General features: G+C 45.9%; 1 protein-coding gene and 1 long non-coding RNA gene across 5 annotated transcripts in view; one reads left to right on the forward strand and one right to left on the reverse strand.

The window, feature by feature from the left end:
- The first annotated feature begins 3,349 nt into the window (after positions 1-3,349).
- On the forward strand, positions 3,350-24,811 carry LOC121723793. Its single transcript, XR_006035043.1, has 3 exons — positions 3,350-3,362; positions 6,497-6,499; positions 24,498-24,811. It is a non-coding gene; the product is annotated as an uncharacterized LOC121723793 (long non-coding RNA).
- tln2b (talin 2b) overlaps positions 6,747-25,326 on the reverse strand; it is an 86,911-nt gene continuing 68,331 nt past the window's right edge. For 2 of the 4 annotated variants that reach the window (XM_042109906.1, XM_042109908.1), the window contains 11 exons: positions 23,318-23,503; positions 20,993-21,100; positions 20,784-20,889; positions 19,624-19,629; positions 18,936-18,974; positions 18,667-18,791; positions 14,510-14,635; positions 14,218-14,280; positions 13,370-13,552; positions 12,789-12,914; positions 6,747-9,923 (listed from right to left, as the gene is read on the reverse strand). In XM_042109906.1, coding sequence (XP_041965840.1) covers positions 9,795-9,923; positions 12,789-12,914; positions 13,370-13,552; positions 14,218-14,280; positions 14,510-14,635; positions 18,667-18,791; positions 18,936-18,974; positions 19,624-19,629; positions 20,784-20,889; positions 20,993-21,100; positions 23,318-23,503 — 1,197 coding nt within the window. In that variant the 3' untranslated portion in view covers positions 6,747-9,794. Of the gene's footprint in view, positions 9,924-10,683; positions 10,695-12,788; positions 12,915-13,369; positions 13,553-14,217; positions 14,281-14,509; positions 14,636-18,666; positions 18,792-18,935; positions 18,975-19,623; positions 19,630-20,783; positions 20,890-20,992; positions 21,101-23,317; positions 23,504-25,326 lie in introns of those variants that run through there. The other 2 variants (XM_042109907.1, XR_006035041.1) reach the window with 2 other exon arrangements.

A 25,326-nucleotide genomic window follows, 5' to 3' on the forward strand; every position in this document is an offset into this window, starting at 1 on the left:
ATACAGGACATACGAAATGCAAAGGTAAGTGAAAGTTGAATGTAAAGTAAGTGGTATACCGGTAGTTGTGCAGTTCACTGCTCGACACGACTCGTACGAATTTGCCGCCAGCTAAGTTTGTCAATTGTTTTGGTCTGTCATGTAATAGATCAACTGGAAAAAAGCCCAATACTAATTAGCTGAGAGTGGCCATAGCATAGCAGTGTCATACTTTGGATAATAAATTGATTCTTCTCCCATGCTTGTATTCAGGGATAAGGACAGTAGTCCAATTAAATGGGCTACTTAGCTGTACATGTAACAAATTGTATGCTATCTAAAGTAATGGCCGATGTGTGACTATGTACATGCCTGGTCTCTCTTTAACAGACACACAAAGAGAGAGAGGGAAAGAGAGAGAGGGGGGGAGAACAGAGAGGGAGAAAGACAGTGGGGGTTAAGAAAGATGGAGCCTCTCTAGACAAGGTCGCAGCCTGTATTTGGAAATGCCGTTTCTTCACTTTTAGACAGGGAGCAGCCAGCCTTGTTATGAAACAATCAACGCTGTTCTTCACCAAACATTGCGCTCCAGAGAGAGCCTGTGTTTGAAGGGTCTGACGTCTTAGGGGCCGCCACGGCAGGCGACCCTGCTGCCGACAGGCCTAAAATAGGCAAGAGCTGCAGCAGAGCCAGCCCTCTCTCCGATCTCCCATTCATTGCCTCCTGTCGTGTGAGTTTATATTACGGGGCAATCCATACAGCCCCGCGGCAGCAGATTCCTTCAGGTCTAAACAAGCTGCCCGAGTATGACCACTGCCATCAGCCCCTAAGCACTCTCCAGGCATGACATCACACTCACATCCAGGAAAGGTAAGACATTGTGGACGAAGGACATTAGCTTTTCAGCAGGGGAGTTTTGAACATTGTAACAAAAGAAGCAACAATGAAAGGTTCTAAAATTCCATGTTGAATACAATAAACCCAAATCTTTTTTTTAACCCACACAGGTTGAACATGGGTGTGCTCTGGCAGAAAAGACTTAACCTAATCACTCTTTCTATTTAAAAGCTCCATGCTGTCACTGGATAATAAAGGGAAGTGGGGCTCATTAAAAAGTTAAAATGTGTCATTAAAATTAAGCATGGATTTCTTTATCAAAGAAAGATCCAAAAATAAGTTCAGGTTGTGTCGGTCAGTCAGCCTGTTGGTCGGTCCTGTAACATTGATCAGTCTCACAAACTGTGTGTGTGTATACCTGTAAGTGTATGCAAGTGTGCGTGAGTGTATGTAAAAAAGGGGTTGGAGCAAGGGAGCTTTCACTTACTCTTTCAAATGTGTGTGAAATCGTGAGAAAATGTCACAGTGTTTGACACATAACATTTCAAATGGCAAATTGACTTTGTGAATGAGGGGTAAACAAACTGTCGTGGTGCGATTTCAACACATACTACCATTTCTGGTGTTAATTGTATATCCTTGCCACATGCTTAGAACTTTAAAGGCATGGTGGCAGAGTCTTCCCCTCTAAGGCAGTCAGCACTTCAATCTCCCTCTGATCAGTCCATCATCTGTCATTGATCGAACCATCTCAAGAAGCCTGTTCGCGGAAAAAGTAAAATATGGTTTGCATTTGCAAACCCTAAAATGACTTTGTAGGTCTGTGAGAGGCTTGAAAAAGAAACAGAAAAATCAGACCCCGGGACAGATGAAAAAGGGATTTGTTTCCTGACACATGCAGACATTTATTTTTTTCAGAACTTTTCCTATTTCCCCTCTCACTCAACTTTCTGCTCAGGGAGGCGAGCCAGATCCACTGGGCTCAGCATGGAATCCACCCTCATTCAGATCTATGAAAAAAAACTAAACAGAATCAAACGAAACGTGATTATATCAGAACTCCGTCCAAATTCAGATCTACTTATCTTGGACTACTGAAACCTACTACAAGACAACACAAACAGACAAAAGCTTGAGCTCTGGTAGGCCTTGTTCAGAGTCTGGCTCAGGCTATCTGGGTGCAGAGGCCTTTTTCTCTGTCCTCGGCAGTTTCACAGAAGCACAGAGTCTCCATTAAGAGCCCATCCTGTTAACATTAAAACCCCCAGCCAAAGACAGAAATCATTATAATTACACGCAGCCTTAAAATCTGACATCTGGCCTTGAAAGGAGGGATGAATAGGCGAAAATTGGTATTTGCGCTTGGGAGCAAGACTCCCAGCTCGGCTCCTCTCGAAATGCGAAACTGCTGCTCATAACTCTCGGAGCCTGAGAGGCAGAAATGGTATTTCATCAGCTCCAGCGCGGCGGGGAGAAATGCTGTGGTGCTGAACCGCGTCGCTTTCCCTTGCCTTGGCTGGACTCCTCCACTTCGCCACTGCGGTTTAAGGCAACAGGAATTCAAGCAAGGCCTCCAGACTAGCACTGGAATTACAGTTTTGGGAGAATGTGTAACTTTCTGTGTGAGTGAGTATGTGTGCGTGTGCAGTATGTAAGTGTCCGTGTGTGTGTGTGTGTGTGTGTGTGTGTCAGTAAAAGTGTGTGCTTATTTGAATGTTTACGTATGAGTGTGTCTGTTTATGTGAGTGTTTGTGTGTGTATGTGTGTCCCATGTCCTGATCTAAATGAGTGAAATGAGGGATAGCAGTGTAAGTGAATGTGAGTATCAGGACTCTGGCGAGCTGAAACTATAGGCTTGGGTTAACATCAAGCTTTTTAGGAGCTTGAGTGCATCAACTCTTTAAAGGGCACATGCCGGACCTCCCAGCCCTGCATGTGTGAAGACAGCTGAGGGAGGACAACAGTAACACACACACACACACACACACACACACACACACACAAACACACACAAACATAACAGATAGTTATCTCAGGGCAAAAATAAATTTTTGGGGGGAATAATCAATACAAACACAATAATGATATATTTGATATCAGTGACACAGTTATGATATATTTGATATCAGTGACACAGTAATGATATATCTGATATAGACACTGGCTCCTACAGACCATCACTGTACGCCCACCTACAAGTTCAGTGAAGTGGTATAGCTGTATCGTTGAGGATAAGTAAAGTTGATGAAGTAGTTTCTTCATATACCAGGAATCTGACCTGACTAGAACTTCTTAAAGGTGACCAATTAAGCCAATCAAACCGTATTACCGTATCACAATCTATTAGTCTCGGTTCAGTGATGGTGGACACGTTTAGCCACTGGGCCTTGTGGTTAAGTAAAACCTGCTTGTTCTTAATATCTTAAGTATTCGGTATCAATCACTGAGGTATCAGAGCCATGTTTACTAATATGCCTCGTCTCACCTCACTGACACCAAAAATGTGCGAGAAATGAAAGACACATGACCTACTAACACCAAGTTAAGTCTCCAGCTGGCCTACTCGCTTTCAAGTGAATCCAAGAGCGGAACAAAACTAGGCCCAAATCACTGCCAGCCAGGAGGGATTAGACCCACCCGCAGTCCCTTAACCTCACACACACTTACACACGGGCACACACACACACACACACACACACACACTAAAGGCAGTCACTCACTTACACACACACTAAATGCAGTCCCCAAACTTCATATCCATATAAACTCATCCACACAAACAGGTTTCTGCATCATACAAAGACACCAACACACACACATGGTTGCACAGAGGAACGCAGCCCTGCAGGCTGTAATCCCGTTTAAGCAACATAAACATAATGAACCCATCTGTCCTGCACACAGCTCAGAATCATACACACACACACACACACAGACACACACACCGAGCTAATGTAAGCAGCTGATAGGTGGTCGGGCTTCTGTGGTTAGTTGGTTGGGATACAGCTTAATCCCTTAGGCCTGCATGAGACCTCTCATTATTAATGACTCACTCCATCATGCCAGACATCAAAAGCATCCCAGCGTCCAGGTGTGCACGAAGCAGCACCCACTTTTACTCACACACACTTTAGTACACTCACTTTTACTCACACACACTTTAGTACACTCACTTTTACTCACACACACTTTAGTACACTCACTTTAGTACACTCACTTTTACTCACACACACTTTAGTACACTCACTTTTACTTACAATCTTTTTTCTCTCTTTTACTACAACTCATCTTTTTTCCCTCTCTTTTACGTAGATGCTTACAATCTTCGGTAACCCTTTACTTGACAGTATCGACATAAGAGTGACATGACACTGTCATGACATATGAACCCTAACCCTAACCCTAATCCTAACCTCTAACCCTAAACCTAACCCTAATCCTATCTTGTTATGACAAAAACCGAATGACACTTAATAACATTTATAGCGTGATAATAGCGTGAGGTCATAAACATTTATTACTTGTTTATGACACGTTCATGACAGTGTCATGTCACTCTTATGTCGATACTGTCAAGTAAAGTGTAACCCAATCTTTTTTCCTTTCTCTTTCACTCATCTTTTTTCTCTTTTCTCTCTCACACACAAACCAGTGCACAGGATGTTAAACAGTCCACAGGCAATCACAGTGTTTAGAGAATAGAGCTAACAACTCCAATTCTTTGATTTTTGGCATCACTGAAAAAATGTCAAAATACATTCACTGTTGAGTGCAAATGAAAGAAAGAGAGAAACACAGAGAGAAAGTGGGAGAGAAAGAGAGAGGCGGAACATCAAATCAGCAATAGCTGAATTCTCAAGTAACTTACAATAACACAGTTTACACGGACTACCTTCCTGACAGCCCTCAACATCATTCAGTAGCACGTGCCAGGGCCTGATTGCACATGTACTGTGACATTTTGCTCATCATGGAAACCGTCAGGACCTATGGTTCATCTAAAAAGCCTCTATGAGTCATGACGATCCTCCACACACACGCACGCACACACACACACACACACCCCCCTCTATTTCATGGTGGAATCTGACAGAGCACAGTGCAACACAAAGCTGCTGAGCGACTGCCAAACAGACGCCGGCGGCGGCGGCCGCCGCCTCCTTCCTCTCGGCTTCCTGGGCTGCTTTGCTGCTTCTCCACTGGGGTGGAATGGCACTCCCTGCCCTGAACACATGGCTTGAGTTTCGGCTCTTCCAGCGTGCGGCCGTGGCCCTCGCACGAGTCCCAGACATGCCGAGCGAGCGCCTAATATGGAGTTCATTAAGCAGACTTCCCCCAAAGAGCCGAGGAGAGTTGAGCCGGGTACCACTGGACAACCCCCTCCTCCTCCTCCAAATGCACGGACAAGAGTCGGACACATTGGAGCAGGACATAGTGACAGTGTGATGTGACACTCACCAGAGACGTTTATGGAACAGAACAAACCAAAACAGAACAGATTAGAACCGAACAGGGCCAAGCACAACAGAGAGCAGCTAGGGACCAAATTAGAAAGCCAATGAGGAGTGGGACTAAATAGTGGAGTCGGCCCGCTCTAAGCCCTGGTGGTTGCGGAGTCTGATGCCATCCCAGAAGATAGTGTGGTCCAGCTTAAACACCACCCATGCTCTGGTCCAGCCTACTCCACTCAGTTGTTTCTGGTCTCAAAAGGGGGATGTCATTGGCTGACTCAGACACAGCCAGTTCAGAATAACACTCTGGCCTCCCCAAACTTCACTTAGCTGCCGATTTCTTCTGAGCACACAGTATGTTCAGAACAGAATGGCACAACTGTTTTAATCTCAAAATCAACCCAGACCCTAACACCCAAATACCACCAGAACACCAAAGCCTTAATTTACAACAGGAATGGTTAAGCGGAAAAAATCAACCAATACATGTTACGCTCAAAGAATAATTTAGGCTTTTTAAGTTGTGTAGTCAACCGTCCACAACATCCTGTTTAGAAGTTCTGGTGGTTCTTTAAAAAGACACTCCCCTTCTTGGAAACTTTCCATACTGTTACTTATAGTTCAAGGTCTAGACTGCAGACCAGGAGAGAAAGGCCACATGTCCTTATTTGGTTCGACAGGCTGTAATTTGGCCATCCATCCATTCAAATACTTCCCAGAGCACAAGCATACTGCAACCAGCTCACAGGGAGGCGCAACAGTGACATCTACAGGAGAGAATGCGGCAACTGCAGCTCTGCTGTCCAAACAATCTCACGGCCTCCCACATGTGTAATTGCCATAAGAGGGAAGTATTATAAATATTATACAAGCTGTAAATCGAGCTTCGCAACGTCGCCTTGAGAGCTCATCGCCGAGTCTCGGGAGCCCTGGCATTCATGCTCTATGTGTGATACCGCGCGTTAAGGCTGGCATGAAACGGGGTGTGTTTGTGTGTGTGTCTGGTTTGACATTCTTCACTTGGCCCCTTCTGCGGAGTAGCCTGGCAGGACCACTGCTCCTTCCAACCAAATGTCATTCCTTTACCCAATGGGCCCCTCAAAACAGCCCCAGATGGAGAAGCAAGTAAATGAACTGGTGCTTCATAGCCGCATGGAAACTTTTATCATCTACTTCAAGTCTGGCAAAAGGTTGTTTAGGGATAAAATGGCTTTGTAAACACTAAAGAGCTGGTAGACCAGCCATAGGGAAATAACATTTTGAGTGTTCTTGGAGTAGCATCATTCATGATTTTGCTTTTGAGACATAAAAGACAGCCAAAACTATGGTCTCAAGACTGCAACCGAGGAGATGAAAGCTTTAAGATAGCACCACTAAGGCACTATGAAGCAAAGTCTTGCTTAGATCTGCTAGCTTTAAATGACTCCTGGAGACTGAACAATGCGATGTTGAAGAAGAAGCCCATGTACAAAGTTTCCATAGTTTGAAATTCTTTTTTATTATTATTTTTTTTTTCAGGGAATACAAAAAATACTTTTGTGACCAGATAAATATTATACATACAGCATCATTTTTCATGTTCATAATGTCATCATTGTCACTATCTCAGTGGGTTAAGAAAGCCCTAAACTCTATTGAAATGAAGGCGCTAGTTTTTCCTTTTTTTTATTTTCTGCTGCGGTAAGACACACCACATTTGTAACCACACGTTTCAATATCTTCATTACATTTATTGTTTCAAATAAAATAAAAACAATCAAAGAAAAAAAACTTCATTAGTAGTGGTTTTCCCACGACAGACATCAGAAGAACAGGAGTTATTACAGAGTCTTGTGAGTAGTGTGACGACTGTGACACTGCTACATGAACTCTGAATAAAAAGAAGGTAGAAGATGTACTCCGAAGGTAGAAGATTTTGCGTCATGACTTCAGAAGCATCATGGTACATGCTTATGGAATGCACAGTACTTATGACTCCTTATTACTGATCATATTAGTATACATACTTGATAGCATCTTATTACTTTTTATTTGTAACTCGACAGCATGTCTTTCAGTGACTACAGACAGTCAGAAAGACTGCCACGGCTTTGTATTGGGCCATACGGATTCATAATGGCTGACAAGGCCCAAAACGACTTGACAAGGGGCCGACAATGCTGAAAGCTGAGAGAGAGACATTGGCGTAGACCCCGGGGTTTAGAACAGGGACCTGGCTGGGCCCAACTGCCATTATCAGGTCAGTACTAGATCCGCTGTATTTCCTATTACCAGACAGACAGAATAAGGCACTATTAGACTAGGCAGTCCAGATTCTGAGGGAGAAATTGTTTTGTGTGTATATGTGTGTGCGCCTCTATTTCTGTGTGTGTGTGTGTGTGTGTGTGTGTAGATCTGAGTGTGAAAAGAGTACGTGGAGAACAAAAGACTAACGCTAACAAACTCAAAAGCGAGCATTCCTATGTGGGATTGTTGAGGATGCAGAACAGAGACAGCAGGAGGGAGATAAGCGGGCGCAGACACGGAGCGCATCACCAGCTGCTCACAATGCAGCCAATTAACAGCTACTCCTGCCAGATACCAGCCGGCGAGTCCGGGGCCGTTCAGGCTCACATCTGGCACGGATCCTGCTAATAACGCTCCAGGCTCCCAAGCCATCTGGATTAATGCATGCTGAAGAGCTACAAGTGCTTTTTTTGTCTCACGACTTAAGTTTCTCCTAAATGCCATGCAATGTACAATCATAAATGTTCTTTTTGTCATAAAATAAGGGTCTTTGACGAGAGGATATGCAATGCTTTGTCTTCTTAAAAAGCTACACAATCAGTCTCTTTAATAGCACAACACGTGACTGTTTTGTCGTAATCAGACCCAACCTGTCTACCGCATTGTGTATTGTATTGTATTGACCCCGCTACACTATAGATGTGTGTGCGTGTGTGTGTGTGTGCGCAAGCCTGTGTGTAGACAAAGACATTTGACTCGTGGGGGCTGAGTTCCTGACCAGCATCTGGTTACTGTCAATGAGAGCACAATTAAAACAGAGAGTTGGGAGAGAACAAACATCAAAAGGGAATGTAAACACAGGGCCCCCTTATACAGACTACTGCACCACTGTGCTGTGAGGATTTACGGCCATGTGTGGGGCAATGAGAGTACATGGATGTGTGCACTACTGTGTGTGTGTGTGTGTGTGTCTGTCTGTCTGTCTGTCTGTCTGTCTGTGTGTGTGGGGGGGGGGGGGGGGGGGGGGGGAGAAAAGGAAGACAGGGTGAATATTGGCCTGACAGCTCGGACAGTTTGAGCAGAAGATCCGACCCAAGTTTGTAGCACACCTGACTGCTGTTACAGAGACCCGAGCCGTGTGCGGGCGGCTCCAGAGGAAAAGGCCTGCTCGGAAACTTAGCAGAGACACTCCGACTGACACCTCGACTCCACAGAACCGACAACACTGTAAATAGTCTGCTATTCATTCTGTCTGCTGTGGCTGCTCTGAAACTAACTGACCCCAAATGTTTCGCTGCACAGAAACAAACAACAACAACAACAAAAAAAGTCGGTAGCGACTTCCTCTCTTTATACTAAAACATGATAGTGTACATCCTATGACATACTAGCCTATGGCTTTACAAGCAGCCTTCTGATTGGGTATTAAACCATAATGATATGTGTGGTTTTAATACTGCTTGCTAACCCAGTGAGGACGCGGCAGAGAGAGAGCGCTACAACCATGCACTGTAAACAGGGGGAATGTTCTGAGAGAACTTCTGTGTGGCATTCCTATGGTAATATATTAGTGCTTTAAGCCAGTTTTGAAGTAAGAAAGACATCCTATTGCAATGGCTCACACAAGACTAAAACTCACTTCATCCACAGGGTTTACTCTGACCATTAATATGTTGTATCATAAAACACAAGGATACATTATAGCATTTATTGCGTAAGTGTATACTTATAAAATACGAGGCCTTTACATTTTTAAAATCAATAGACGTCAACTGAGGCCTAAACGGCATGATGTCGTAACATTAGACCAAACACTGTATATACCTATATTCAGATGGTCCTTGATTCTATTTTCACTGAAAGACTCTTACTCAGGCACACGTAACCGACACACACACACACACACACAGGTGACCAAGACTCAAACACCCTCACACACACACACACACACACACTTAACCGAGCACACAGCCACTCATCAAGGCTTCCAGCAAGTACGCTAGAGAAATGTGGACTAGTTTGCATCAAACCCCGACCTCAATCACCGATTACTCCCTCCCCACAAGTAGTTATAGGTAGTAGCCCCACCCCCTTCGTTGAGAGAAGAAACCAACGAGTCATAAACTCTGCCCCTGGCCAAAAAAAACGAGCAAGCAGCCAGCCAACCAACCAGTGACAGCCTCCCCCTCCCTCCCCCCTCTTTCAGCTGATGGTTGATGATTACAGTGGGCTCCTCCTGACTGGACAGACTGATGGCCTAGTCCTGGCGCGTGGGAGTGGGTGCGCGTGGGCAGACGGCGCTCAGCTCTCGTCCTCGCGCAGCTCGCTGGGCAGGAACTTGTACTGCTGCTGGCGGATCTGGGCCAGCTTTTTACGGGCCTCCTCCAGCTCACGCTCCTTACGCAGCATCTCCTCCTGCGCCGCGATGATCTAGAGAGAGAGAGAGAGAGAGAGAGAGAAAGAGAAAGAGAAAGAGTAAGAGAGAGAGAAAGAGAGAGAGAGAGAGAGAGAGAGAGAAAGAGAAAGAGAGAGAGAGAGAGAAGGATTAAAGGGCCTATAACGATAACGGCACAAAGAATCATTCGAGCTAATATGAATGACGACGTCCACACAAACTATAACGATAACGACATGAGGAACCAAATTGTGAGGGATCACTTTCAGAGCGATTTTGAGAACAATAAAAAGCTGACAGCCAATCAGAATTCATCACATTTTAGCCATCACGTTCATCAACACGAGAGACTTTCCTTATCGTTGGTCAGTGTGGACGCTATTATCGTTATAGTTATATTTATAGTTATCGTTCCTGCCTTGAATGGCCCTTAACACTATTTCTAACTTCTAATGTCTAACCACTATTTCACTCTCACTCCATTAAGCTACGCACTTAAAACACATGGCACATTAGAATCCCCAAACAGAAGCCATACATCGTCACATTAAAATAAGACAAAAACTACAGTAAGTGTGCAAGTGCCTGCCACCTCATGCATAGGCTACATACAAACATTTTAGTAAGCATATCCAATATTCATTAAAGCACCACCTTATCCTCTTAAGGTGGTGCTTTGTAAGAATAGATCTTCTGTAAGATTAGTTTGACTACCAGTAGATTATTATTTCCAGGCCTCGAAACTGCCTTGAATGACCTGGCAAGTCTTCTTGGTCTCAGTGCATCTATTAGTCTACACACAAACTCTCCCCAAACAAGTTGCTGGTAATACGTCTACTCCATCATCACCTTTTAGGTGAGGGTCACATTGACCAGAGGCAAGCAGCATATTTCCTATTGTTCGCTATGGTATCGCTAACAATTTGAATGGCAGCATTGCAAACTTGGCTCAACTGTCAAAGTGCAATGCAAGGTTCATCAATGATAGTTTAAGAATGTTCAGGCGTTTTGACCAATCAATTTCGTGTAGGGGCGGTTTTGTCAGTTTAGGCAACAGAACGTTAACCGTTCATGTAACTTTTCTTTTGGATTATTATGATCTGTGCGATGCGCTATGCTTTACCGCTGCCGTTTCATTATTTCCAATGTGATCCCCCACCTTAATCCACCAAGAATTTAGAACATAGCCATCATGTCCTTATTTTGCTTTATATGGTGGGGTGGGAGTCTTATTCCCGGTAATCAGGGGTGTAGTGGTAAAATAAGAGGTGGGTAAACTATGAATTCTGTGATCACGGTAAGGTGGACTGTGCCATGCAGTATCAGATTTTTTAAAAGGGCATTCAGAACATGTTTGAGAGGTGGATAAACTCTAATAAGAGGTTGGTGAACTGTGTTTACTTGCGTTTAGCCTCCACTACATCCCTGCTGGTAATGAAGACCGCAAACTGAAGTGCAAAACATCCCTTCAGAGCCCTTTGCCTTTATGCTTCCAATTACAACTAAACACAGCACATCATCCATAAACAATATTGTTCCCTGGTGCTGGCTTAGTGAATAGATCTCATTTGCAAATACATGCAGCAGGACAGCAGCGCACACACACACACACACGCACACGCGCACACGCACGTGGGGTGGGTGGGTGGGGGTGGGGGGGGGGGGTTTGGGAGGTTGCAGTGAATTTGGCTTCTGTAAATCATTACACAAGGGGTTTGCTGACAGTGCCATGAGCCAGCATCCCTCTCCTGATCGTGACATTGCAACGTAATAAAAGTAAAAGACGGCCTTTCGCGAGGCTCAGAGACGGCCGCCTGGACTCCAATGCCAGGGGATATTACGGGCAGGCCGGCATTTTCAGCGGGATATGCATGACCTATAATTAACATAACTGCAGAGTCCTAAAAGAAGGGGGGGTTTTTTGAAATGCGAGTCTGCAGAACGCATCTAGCGTTCGCCCCGAGGGAGACGGAGCTTTGGCTGGATTTGGAAGATGACAGTGGTGGATTAGAAGGCGGAGCACTTGAGAGGTACCGGCAGAGTGAGAAATGCCTTTCACGAGCTCGGAGCCCTACACACAAATGCGCGCACACACACACACAGACTCTCTCGCTCTCCCTCTCAAACACACACACACACACACACACACACATAAAAAACATTCACACCTTAACACATCATCAGTCAAACCACATGCAGAGCCTGACATCATGTACCCCTCCACCACACACACACACATACAGTACAGCATTTGTTCTCAATGGGATCCTTTAGATCAATCAGCTCTTTCCAAATGAACGCTGAGCATTGTGGCTGAAAACACCATGGGCTTTAAAAAGGCAGCAGGCAAGCAGACAGGCAGCAAAGCACTCTTCAATTACTCTCCATCTGGCCCTGGATGAAACACAGGACTGGTCCTCCTCTGGGCTCTACAAGGGCTGGGAGAGCCTCTGAGGAGGCCACTGATGAGATGCCGAGACCGGCCGCCGCTGCTGAGCCACGGCTTTCAGGCACGGCCAACGCTGGGCGGTTCGCTTTGAAGAGGGCGTTCCTAAACCAGCACTGCCCCACCTCAAACCACGGTTGGAGATGAATCTCTGGTCCAGTGGTTTCATTAACTTCAGTCTCCAACACACACACATGCTTTTGAAAAGCAATTCTATGGTGACACCATCGTCTCTAAGCATGTCACTGGTGGGAATGATAAGGTGTGGTATGGTCCTGGGAACTTGCTGAAGATCAGAATAATAGACTAAGGACCTGGGAACTTGCTGAAGATCAGAATAATAGACTAAGGACCTGGGAACTTGCTGAAGATCAGAATAATAGACTAAGGACAGAGAGATTCCCTGACCATCCACCTCCACCTATGCACAGTAAATAGGGATGAAAAAAATCACCTGGGCTATGCCACCCACGAATTTGGTCTTGACCACCACGTTGTCGTCATCGGGTTTGTCGAAGGCTGCCTTCTGGGCTGCCTTCACCAGGTTGTCAGACGCTCGCTTCACTGCATTCCCAGCAGCCTGAGAGAGAGAGAGAGAGAGAGAGAGAGAGAGAGAGAGAGAGAGAGAGAGAGAGAGAGAGAGAGAGAGAGAGAGAGAGAGCAGAAATAGCTCAGAGCAACACACTTCAGCTGTATGGAGTCACACTGACAGACAGGGAGAGGGAGGTGTGTGTGTGTGTGTGTGTGTACTGTATGTGTGTGTGTGTGTGTGTGAAAGAGATAGATAAGGAGACAGAGCGATAGAAAAGTAGGGTGAAATACACTGTGTGAGAATTAAAGACAAACAAGAGGGAGATTCACATCAGAGAATGGGAAGACAACTCAAGAGTTTAACAGATAAAAAGAATGCTAGTCAGCCTGTTGAATCTGAAGATAAGTGTGTGTGTGTGTGTGTTTGAGTGTTCGCGCGCGTGCGTGCGTGTGTGTGCGTGTGTGTGTGTGTGTGTGTGTGTGTGTGTGCACGTGTTTGTGTACCTGTAATCTCCTCATGGCCTCTGAGTCCTGGTCAGCCTTGACCTTGCAAGCCACCAGGAGCTGGGCGGTGGAGGCGGCCACCTGCTTGGCGGAGGAGATGAGCTTCTCCTCGCTGGCATGGCCCTGCACCGACGCGTTCGCTGCCTCGCACAGGTTACTGGTGGCCGCCGCTACCATTCGAGCCTGGGGAGGAATGAAAGAGGCACATGAGCAGGTCTAGATATAGCACCTTCACATATCACACAGTTTAATCCAAATACTTCAGTTCCTCTTATGGACACACTATCACACAGTAGACTGTGCCCCAAACATAGGCGACATCCTGTCCTCCATCAATGTTGTGTTATACAAGGAAACATGGCACAGAGAGCCGAGGCAGAGGCAAGCCTAGAGCTTCCTGAGAGGGGACTGGTGGACATCACCCAGGTGGTCATACAGGGCACATACTAAGGGCCGTAGGAGAGTACAGGGGCAATTCCACACAAAAGTGTCACATCTATAATGCCAACTAAATACCATGGCATTGTGTTGGCGTTATGGATGTGACAGTTTTGCGTGGAATTGCCCATAGGCTATTCAAAGGTCTCCATTTGCCAGTGAAGAATCTTCTGCTTCTTCTAAAAATGCATGACAAGGGATTTTTTCAACCAAAACCCCCTTCTGTTCTACCTTCTATAGCTAAGGAACCCTCATAAAGGTACCAAAATTGGTGCATCAACGCAGAGGGGTGTACATTGGATTTTAAAACAGTTCCTCTGTGTTGAATCCAGATAATCTTCAAGAGGAACCTGCATCCACTCTTTGTGTGAATAGGTCAGGGAACAGGACAAATGTAAAGTGCTACTCACGGCTGATATGAGACCCTGGGACCACTGGCCATCATCAACAGCATTGCCAAGGATGGAGCCCACCTACGGCAGAGAGGAGATTGGTTAGATACTTTTTAAATGGAGAGAGCAAGAAAAAGAGGAAAGAAAGACAATGAAAGCAGAGACAGTCAGTTAGACTGGAAGACTGGAAGACAGGAAGACAGTGACGGAGAGATGGAAAGGCAGTGAAAAAGAACACGACAAGGGTGCTACACAAAAAGAGCAACTTCAGTTGAAGTCATCATTATGCGACACGACAGCTAGCACTCACCTTGCCCTGTGCCACCAGCTCCCTCTGAGCAGCAGAGGCAGATTTCACCAGGGCGCTTGTTGCCGCGGCAATGGATTTAGCTGCCTCCAATATCTGCTCCTCAAAATCCAGAGACTCATCTGCTTGCTGAAACATGAAACAAAGTTTAGAAAGATTTTACAAAAGCTCATCCACAGAGTCAATGTTATAACAAGAATACTGCATGATTGTGTGATATATCAACTTGTCTGGCAAACCCCAGAGACATTTGATTTATAGATTTATAGAATGATATAAACATGGTTAGAAATAAGCATATGTCTGATCAAGCTCAACAAATATTGTCTGTGTTGAGCATAGCTCATCAGTCTTTCAACATTGCGAGGCAAGATTAACACTCTGAACAAACTCATCTTTCTCAACAGTCCTTTGATGGAACCATACGGCTCTGGATGGAACACTTATAGTGCGACACCTTGTGGTGTACAATTGTAACTACAGCCCCCTGCCTCATGTGGATAATTGCAGAGGCATTCCTGATGGCTGTTGACACGTTCCCCTCACCATAAATCCCTCAACAACATCTCCACATTCGCAGGTGTGCTGTTAGAAGACCTTGACTAATCATTGGCGGACACACACACACACACACACCAAAGGGGAGAAAAATGCTTTGTGGTATGTTTTCCCTCATAAGACTTTCATATCTGCGAGAGCATGCCAAGACTGAACACGTACACACGCACGCGCAAAAACACACACACACACACACACACACACAAACACCACAAGAGCACATGTGTCTTCTGGAGACAGGGCGGGACACTGTAGGAATATGTTTGATATATAGTTGGACTGAATAACAACCTAATATATCAAACATATCAGACAGAGCCCTGCTGGGAAGGCTTCCGGATCTACCTCGTCTCACGAGAATGGGAAGTGGGCGGTGGTGGTGGTGGTGGGTGGGTGTAGGGGGTGGGGGGTGGGGGTAATGTGGAGATCTATTCTGGGGTGAAGTGGGGCCGAGCACTGGGGCGCTTGGCTCAACATGCATGAACAAGTAAGGCCCAGCTACAGGTGGTTGGAGAGGAGAGGAAGAGAGAGCAAAAATGAGAGAGGGAGAGAGAGAGATACAGTAGAGGTACAGAGAGAAGGAGTGAGTCCACGGGATAAATATGACTGAGAGACCAGCATGAGGAGGAGGAGGAGGAGGAAGAGGGATTCTCATGGCAGTCCATTCATACGAACATGGATTCATCAGAGACGGCTTAGATGGCAGATCATCCTTCTCATTAAGGGACACACTGAGGGGCAGGGGGATGTAAAACACAGAGTATCACTCCAGCTTGTTCTACACGTCCTCCTTAAGCCCGACCGGCCTTCATCATCATCATGCCGCTTTATAAGACAGAATCACTCAGCCTTCAGCACACCTATAATTTTGTAAACTCATGAGCCAGCAGGGAGGCAACAGGCTGGTGCTCTAACGAACACTGATGCTGACCCAATTGCCCCAGCGGGAGCTGGGTGTCAGGTGCTCATGGGGCTAGTCACCAACGTCAATGACCCCACAGGGAGGAAGATATGCGGTTCAGGTAGTGTGTGTGTGTGTGTGTGTGTGTGTGTAATGGGATGGGGTGCATATCAGAATTAAGTCATGCTGTCATCTGTCCAGGATCAGTGGTGCCAAGACACAAACACACACACACAGATAGGCTACTGTATATGGGAGTACAAACAGGAGTGTGTGTATCTAAGTGTGTATGTACGAGTGTGTGTGTGCATGAGTGTGTGTGTGCTGGTATGTATGTTAATGAAATGGGTGGAACAGCTTCCTCTTTGCTTGCATGATCGCCGCTGATGTCACAGCCCTATCTGTGAATACAACATCAGTGTTTTGTAACATGTTGTACCAGATATTTTACAGTACTAGCGTCATCGACACCTCAAACGTTATCACCACTCAATCAGCAGGATTTGTGGCTCATCATGAAAATCCCCTCCAGTGAAAGTCTATTTGGAGGGATTAGGCAGCTCTCTGCCTTGGTGCCATGCTTTCAAATGACATATTAGCCCACCAGAGAACAGAGATAGAGTCTATGTGTGTGTGTATGTTTGTTTGTGTGTGTGTGTGTGTGTGTGTGTGTGTGTGTGTGTATTTATATGAATATGAGAGTGAGTGAGTTTGTGTGTGGGAGAGAGGGAGAGAGAGACAGAGATAGAGAGAAGCCCACTCTGACTACGGTATAAGCCTTTTAGCCTCCTCATTTTCCTGAGTCAGGCAACACGAGCCGTGCGAGTGGAGATTACCACATGGGAGAGTCTTTGATCAGATCTCCTCATCTGCGCCAGCATCTGCTGCGTCCGCTCTAAGTGCTCTGCGGACAGCGAGCTTCAGAGCACACTGTACACTGAAAGCTGAGCTAAAAGGCCATCAATCTGTACCGGTCATCAACTGTGACAAGTGGGTGCTAACAGAAAGGAGGCTAATGGTAAACAAAAACAGCTGGCCAGAGACACACACAGTGTGAGTCGCAAAGGTTATGCACAGTTACTGGAACAGTGCTGCTCCATTAGTGACTGTAAACCAGATGTGACATTTCTGGAGTAGAGCTAAGCTGGTGAGCAAGAGACCCTGGTTGGGATGCAGCTGTGCTTTCTGGAGGGGCACTGGGGAGCCACGCGAATCAGGGCCGGATCTGGGCCAGATGTCCCCCAAAGGCAGGAGGGCAAGAGCTACATCTGGTCCATTCAACCACCCTGACCAAAAAGCAAGCAAACAGACAAACAAACAAAAAACAAAAAAACAAAACAAACGGACCAGGCCCAACCCAAGCTTTGGCGCCACCCAAAGGAGCAACATGTCTAAGCAAAACAAACTTGCTAACAGAACCAACCGAACCGTCTCCTCCCCGACACACACAGGCCAAAAAACATAAGCAAAACAAACACACAAAGCCAACCAGAAGCAGAACTAATGTGGGGCAGATTTGAACCACCCGGCGCCTGTAGTCCACCCTCTCCCCTCTTCTGTGTCTGCCACCACTCAATCCCACGGAGAGTATCTTATCAGCTCACAGGACGAGTGACATGTCAGTCACGTCAAAGGACATTTCATAACCCATGAGCGGTGAAATAAAACATCAATACAATGTTATAAACATGCCAAGAATCCTGAAGTAGCATACACTATTTAAACAAATCTCTGCATACACAGTACACTGGATTGCTGCATGCCTGCCGTTGCATGGCAAGAGGATTTGGTCTAAAAATGTGTAATATATCTGATGAACTGGTAAAGACTGAAATGGCACCAACCCAGATGAAATCTGCAGTACACTGCACTTCTGTACTCAAAAGCGGGATTAGTACACTTCAGTGATGGATCAGTGATGTGTGTGTGCTTTAAATGTCACTGACTTACATACAGTACTGCCACACACACACACACACACACACACACAAACACAGGTTAATTGCTACCACTTCTCCAGCCCTGTCTATAGTAGAGCCAATCTTTTGTGACAGAGACAATGCTGGAGGTGGTGCTGGCCTTTGTTTATTTGTTTGTTTGTGTGTGTGTGTGTGTGTGTGTGTGTGTGTGTGTGTGACTAAGAGCATGTGATTGTGTTTGTGTTTGTGTGCATGTGTGTCAGCACAAGTGTGTGTGTGTGCACGCATGCTCATGCAGTCAAGAAGAAGTACAGCTTACAGCTAAAAGTTCTGACAGATATTCCCCAGTGATGTGTTCAGATACGGGTGTACTACTGCTTGTCATGCTTGCAGTGAGTGTTTCACATTTTGTTTTGCAATGTTAGCTTGAGATAGGTGATGCAAGAAAAAGATATTACTATGGCTACGATAAATAACCATCATCCTTTGGTTTCTTGAAGCTCAAAAGGATGAGCAGAACATGAGATAATGCCTTACAGGTCACGTTTTTGACTCTAAAAATACGAACCTTACAGAGGCAGACCTTCACCTCACATCACTTTGCATTCAACAATTCCTTCTTGAAAGCATTGGAGCTGACAAATCTGACATTCTTTGCTGTTTGCTGTTCTCTCGAGGGAAGCTGTTTGTTTGTCTGTGTGTGTCTGTGTGTGTGTGTGTGTGTGTGTGTGTGTGTGTGTGTGTGTGTGTGTGTGTGTGTGTGTGTGTGTGTGTGTATGTACCTTCGGTTTGGCTCTCGGCTTCAGCTGCTCCAGCTTCTTGGCGGCAGCTTCGATGGATGCCGCTGCGCCCAACAGCTCGGTCTCGGCGATGACGGTGGGGTCTTCGGGGTCCACCCACTCGGTTCCTGGGGGGAGAGGAGAGGTTTTCCCAGAGAGGGTCAGAGCAGCGGAGGCGCTAGGTCTGGCACAAACATATACGCATGCTAAACTAACACAGGCACGACGCACAACACTGAACAACATAGTTTGTGCTCAGAGACACACATCACCTTGCATACTCCTCCACCATGAACTCCTATAGGACGGGGCTGCAAATTTGGGGAGACCAAACAAGGCAAATTTGAGACACACACACACACACACACACACACACACACACAGAAGCAGGAGGAGCAGTGTAAATGACACGCCAGACCCCCAGACAAGCGCCATCTGTCAGTGAATTCACAGAGGGCTAGACTCAGAGCACACTTCAAAGTGTTCACCAAATTAGCCATCGCAGTCCTTCACACACGGCACCAGTCTGGACCAGGCACTGGCTGGTCTCAAACGGATCAGGACCAGATCAGAACCAGCTCTGGGCCAGAACCATGTGCTCAGGACCACTATCAGGCTTGCATACTTCATGCCCTTATACTAGACTTTATGTTAATGACAGATTCCCAGAATTTTAATGCATAATTTACCTTCTTTGAGCATAATGAATCATCTTTGATTTTTATGAACCAATATTAAATTCCATTAAAAACAGGGTCACTTCGAACAGCTTGTAGAAACAGATGGAACTTTGTTTTGGCAGATTATGTTGAACCCTGGGGGGAATTCTACTCCGCAAAATCCCTCACGCTCAACCCCACCCCACCCCCACCCCCCCAAATACTCCCTCCCAGAGTGAGTGGCCCCCTCCGAGGAGAGAAAGGTGATCTTGATGAACAACATGGCCGAGCTCTTACTTACCCCCGTCTGCGGCAGAGAGAGGGAGAGAAAACACGGAGCGTTAGAGATGAGAACTAGAGAGCCCCTCAGGGCCAATGGGCCTATTAACCCCACTGAGATCTCTTTTACGCACACACACACACACACACACACACACACAGTCCTATTAATCCCACCGAGATCCCTCTTACAGACACACCATATAAACACTTGATACACACACACACACATTGCCATAAACCCAAAATTATGTTCACACGCTTACATACTGCCTACACACACACACACACACACACACACTATTGAAGTTCACAGAGATTATGGTATCTAACCAAACGCGGCTGTTGCTGTGTGACCTCACTTGTGGCTTTGGGTTGGACACCTAATATTTCATTCATGCGTTCTCGGTCACCCCCACATCCCATGGCATCCAGCCTGCCCCACATAGAGACTGTGCCTCTCTCCTGTGTGTCTCTTATCGTGGCTAAGAGGGCTTTTACGGGTCACGTTTTACTGGGAGAGTAAACGCCACTATCCACTGGAGGAGAAGTGAGTGGAAAAGTGCAGTCAACCTGAGAGACCATAAAATGGAGCAGGGCAGCAGAATGTGTGCCTGACATGTTTATTTCTGTGTGTGTGTGTGTGTGTCTGTGTCTGTGTGTGTTTTAAGTGTATTTATGTGTGTGTGAATGTGATTTGTATTTGTGTGTGTGTGTGTGTATGTGTGAATGTGATCTGTGTGCGAAGGTGTTCTGTGTGTGTGTGTGAGAGTGTGTGTATATGTGTGAATGTGATCTGTGTGTGAAGGTCTTCTGTGTGTGTACTGTATGTGAAGAGTCTATGTGTGTGCGCGCGCGTCTATGTGTCTGTGTGTGTAGTAGTGTATAAGATTTTGTGTGCGTTTCAATGTCCTACTGGTTGTGTGTACATGGAGATGCTCTACGAGAGCAAGATGCTCTACGAGAGCATGCATAAGAGGGTGTCAAGATGTCCACTGGCTGCAGTGGTGGGAGTCTGAGTGGGAGAAGCCATACAGCTGTGCTTGCATGATAAATGTACAAATATTCTTGTCTCCTGTGAAATATGGATGATATATACAATATCATGATGCATACGTGGGTGCGTGTGTGTGTGTGTGTGTGTTTGTGTGTGTGTGTACTGTATACTGGGAGAGTTCTCACCTTTCATGGCTTCTGCGGTCTGAATGAGTTCTGTGACAGAGCCGGCCACTCGCTTAGAGAACACAGCCAACTGCTGCTTCTGCTCGGCCGTGGGCTTCTGCAGGACCTGTTTGACACACACACACACAGATGCATTACTCACCTCACACACACAAACATACATAGACACGCACCATCAGACACACACGCACAAACACACTTGTACCCACCAGGAGGACATGCTCCAGCAGGTCCACGTATCCTGTAGTGCACTCAATACCATAGAGCAGAGCCTTGTTCCTTACATCCTCGCTCACCTCTGGGTGATATGCAGCTTGCTATATGGTAGAGGACACACACACACACACACATTAAAACCAAGTGGTGGTGCTTAGGTGTGGTAAACATACATCACATGTGTATCTCTGCTTCTCTTGTGAGAGAACCTGATAAATGCGTTACAATAAACAATGAAAAACACACACAAACTATAACATAGACATAAACAGATAAAGATAAAGAAAAACAAAGAAAAACTTCTGAAAGAACAAAAGGAAATAAATGAATGAATTGTGATGGGACCAACCCACATTAATAAGTCCAAACCCAGGCGTATTTATCTTCCCAGGACAAGACATCTCTGCAATAAAGATGTCACCACCTTTAAAGGTCAAGGAAAATGGCAAAATGCTCCAGATTCTTGAAGGCATTTGTGAGACAATCCTCCTTCAAAAACACCCGAGTAAAGGCATCAAATCATTCTTAGATCAGTCTACTGCATCAGACCTAGAGCTATTTTTTACAGACAGTAGCTTGTGAATGATTCAGCATACTTTAAATTACAATATAACATGAGTGACAGTGGATAAGATATCCCTACAGCTGTGATTCAAGTCTCATATTGCTTCCAACTCCCAACTAATTGGGTTTGAAGACACCAGGCTGACCCTCATAAATGTGCAGTGTTAAGTGTTGCTAAGCAACACACACAGTCACTCTGCAGGCAAATGGGGTCAGGGAGGCGACTTGCATGAAATTTCAAGGCTATTTTATAGCTAAAACGTTGCTAACTTGGACTAGTTACAGTCGTAGAATGCCTCTTGTCCAATCAGAAATCAATGCTCAGTTTGATGGGAGCTCACTGTTGTATGATATACTGATAAGCGGTCTGTAGCGACTGGGTAAGGCTGCATCTCTTCTGGCCTGCCTGCACTGTTTGACTGACTGAGACATCTCCTTGGCTGCCTCGCAGTGCCCTTGTAATGACGTGTTCAGAAACGCTCAGAGCTACGGGTGTCAGTGTCCCTCTCCCGGAGTGGCTCCTCTTTGTGGCACAAGAGACCGTGACAAGCCAGGCAACCTGACACTCTCCGCTCTCCATTCACCACCAGCCTTCCAGGCCGAACCTGAGGACAAGCTCGTGGCAAACGCCCGCAGCTAGAGCGGCTGGGAGATGACATTTAGACGCACTAAGGAAGCGCTTTGCAGGTCCTCAAAGGGTACACTGTGTTACACTGAGTGCTGTACATTTACCCATTCAGCAATACCACACACTCGTCACTCGGGTAATAGCAGAGGTCCCTGAGCAAGGTGGCAACAGCTTCTCAGGAGGAAGAATGCCAGCGAAGGCCTTTCAGTAGCCATGACACTAATCTGTTGAAACGGCAACCTGTGGCCAGTCTGTGTTGCGTCAATAGTTCGGAATTGTTTCATGTTTTAATTAAATATCTCAGAACAGGTTTACATTAACATAACACATTAACATTGACAGATGGAACTTAATTTCTGTTGTTTCACTGTAAACCAATTACAGCTCATCACAACTTACTAGTCACTGTGATTATAAAATGTGTAATTTTGTGGACCCTCCAGTAATGCTCACATTAATTGCATTTTTTGAAGTCAGAATATAAATTGGTTTAACTATCAAGAGCAGCTGAACTAGTAATGTTTATGCTGAAGGGCACTATTGGCACCATGGCAACAAGTGCTGGTCTAGATACAGGGTACCTGAGTTATCTTCTGAAGACAGCTGGGTATGTTACCAGCCAATAAGCATACAAATAGTAGATCTGCCTTCAATGCCCTGAATGTGGCTTAGGTTGAAGCTCATGAGAGAATACGGCTAATGGCCAGAGTGGCATGAGAAGTGACCCCGGTGTGGACACTAGATGGCGTCCTTTTGCGTTTTTGCTGGTGGAGAGGAACTCTGTGACTTTGCTGGTGGTGACATTGAGCTGGAGTGAGTCAGACTACCCAGTGAGCCAAGTCAGTCACTGGGAGGTGTGTGTGTGTGTGTGTGTGTGTGTGTGTGTGTGTGTGTGTGTGTGTGGGCCTGGCAGAAAACTATGGATTAACACCTTGCAGGTGGTTGAGAGGGCACAGATAGCTGTAGTATTGCCACCCTAACACACACAGACACAGAGCTGGAAAAAGCCTATCTTCACACAAGCAAACACACACCTTCCTTGTGGCAAGCTAAAACATTACAGGATTTTGTATCCAACAGAAACACACACATACACACAAACATGCAAAGACACACACTCACACACCTTGCAGGTGGTCAGCATGTCGGCGATGGCTTTACGGCTCAGGTTGGCAGTGGCAATCACATCCTCCTGCTGGGCCGAGTTGCCCGCAGCAACGGCCTTGGCCGTCGCCGTGGTGATGCCCTTGGTCATGCGGATGAACTCCTCGGGGGTGGTGGACTTCTCCGGAACGTCCTTGGACTGGAAGACCTGCGGTCGAATGCCACGCGCATTACAGCAAACTGTGTGACTGCAGCCAAACATTCCACATACATATTTATAAATACCGCATTAGCCGCCATCACACCTCTACGCTCTCATCTCATGCTGTCACAGAGATGATGAGCAGTAATGAAGCAGGAAATTATGTAATGCTGAACAATGCTCTCACCCACCACATGCACGCACGCACACTGCCTGCACTAACACAGACGTGCATGTAGCAGGGGCTGTGGGGTCTCGAGGGCTTCCTCCACTAGAGCGGAGTAAGTGAGTAGCACTAATGGGCCTGGCGGAGCAGAGCTCTGTTTGGCTTAGGGTGGAGCCGTGCTGCGGCTCAGCTCTCTCGGCCGCCTAGCGCCTCCTGAAGAAACGCTGATAAGCGCTAGCGGCCAAATCCTGGACCAGTAAAGCCAATAAAAAAACAGAACACCACTCTCCTGCACCCACCCCCCATATCTGTGCCCTTCTCTCTCTCTCTCTCTGACTTCCTCTTCTTTCCTATTTGTTTCTGTTTCTCCTTCGCTCGGTTTTCACTCCACGTTTGCGATCACTCTCCTCTCACTGGCCTCTGACTCTCCTCTCTCTTGTCTAAACATTCCACATTTGATAAGTGGCCTAAATCACCCAAAGGGATTCTGGGATACAGATAGTCAGAGGTTGGTACTACTGTAGCAATAGCCTGGTAGTGTATCTCTCTCTCTCTCTCTCTCACACACACACACACACACACACACACACACAATCTCACACAATACTGCGCCTTATTCAAAATTGCATTCAGTTTGGTTAGCAACAGGGTCAGGAACCGTGTATAACTACAGCACAACACACTGCTTTATCCGCTTAAAGCAGCATCTGCTGAGAGCTTTGACTTGACTAGCCAAACTGCACCTAAAAATCTGCTGAACATGGAGCACTGTTTGATCATGGCCTCAAAGCTACCATGCAGCATCAAAGTATACATGCTTTATGTACTCACCAGGGGCCTCATGTACAAAGCTTGCGTACGCACAAAAATGCTGCGTACGCCATTTCTCACGCTCACGTCCGGATGTACGGAGACTGACTTGAATGTGAGAATGTTTGCCCAGTGTTTTCCCTTCATATCTCTGATAGTTTTCATTTTAAAAGAAATACATATGGGACAGGATCATGCATGTGAATAGATAGGCTGACGAGTAAGCATTCGCATTATTGTCACACTTGTGTGCAAATATAGGGATATGATCCAGAAATCGTAATGTTGTGGCGAGGTGGCTTGGATCAACTTAGTTTAATCCATTCGGGTGCACATGCGTGGTATGATTGATTTAATGATTTTTTAATAAATGCAGTTATGTTGTAATGGTCCAAATGCATTCAAACCCAGTTATGCGAACCCTGTCACCTACTTGCAGACTGGCCAATAATTCTGCCACGGTCTCCTATAGCCTAGCCACTACCACGCTCTGCCACTACTGTTTTTTGTTATTAATTACAGATGATAAAGACGTAAGATTTTTGCCATTTCGTCAGATAAGCACTTCTACCTCGCATTCGCTGGAAATAAACTTTTTTATTCATTTGATGATTTCAATTATTAAACTTTGCAACAGGTTTGAGTATGAATGGGTCCACAGAGGAGTTCATTGTTATTAATATTGCGGGATAGGCCATTTTGTCTTTGCAGAGGTCTGCGCACTCGAGTGGCCTTCTAGTTAGCATATTAAAATGAGTGTGATTGAGGGAGGAGAGAGGGTGGAGTGTAATGCTCGTGCATGTGCGCTTAATTTCACGTTAATGGGGATGTACAAAGAAAAGCTGCGTGGAAT

Source organism: Alosa sapidissima, chromosome 11, assembly GCF_018492685.1.
Source record: "Alosa sapidissima isolate fAloSap1 chromosome 11, fAloSap1.pri, whole genome shotgun sequence".
In the NCBI taxonomy this organism is placed as follows: Eukaryota; Metazoa; Chordata; class Actinopteri; order Clupeiformes; family Clupeidae; genus Alosa; species Alosa sapidissima.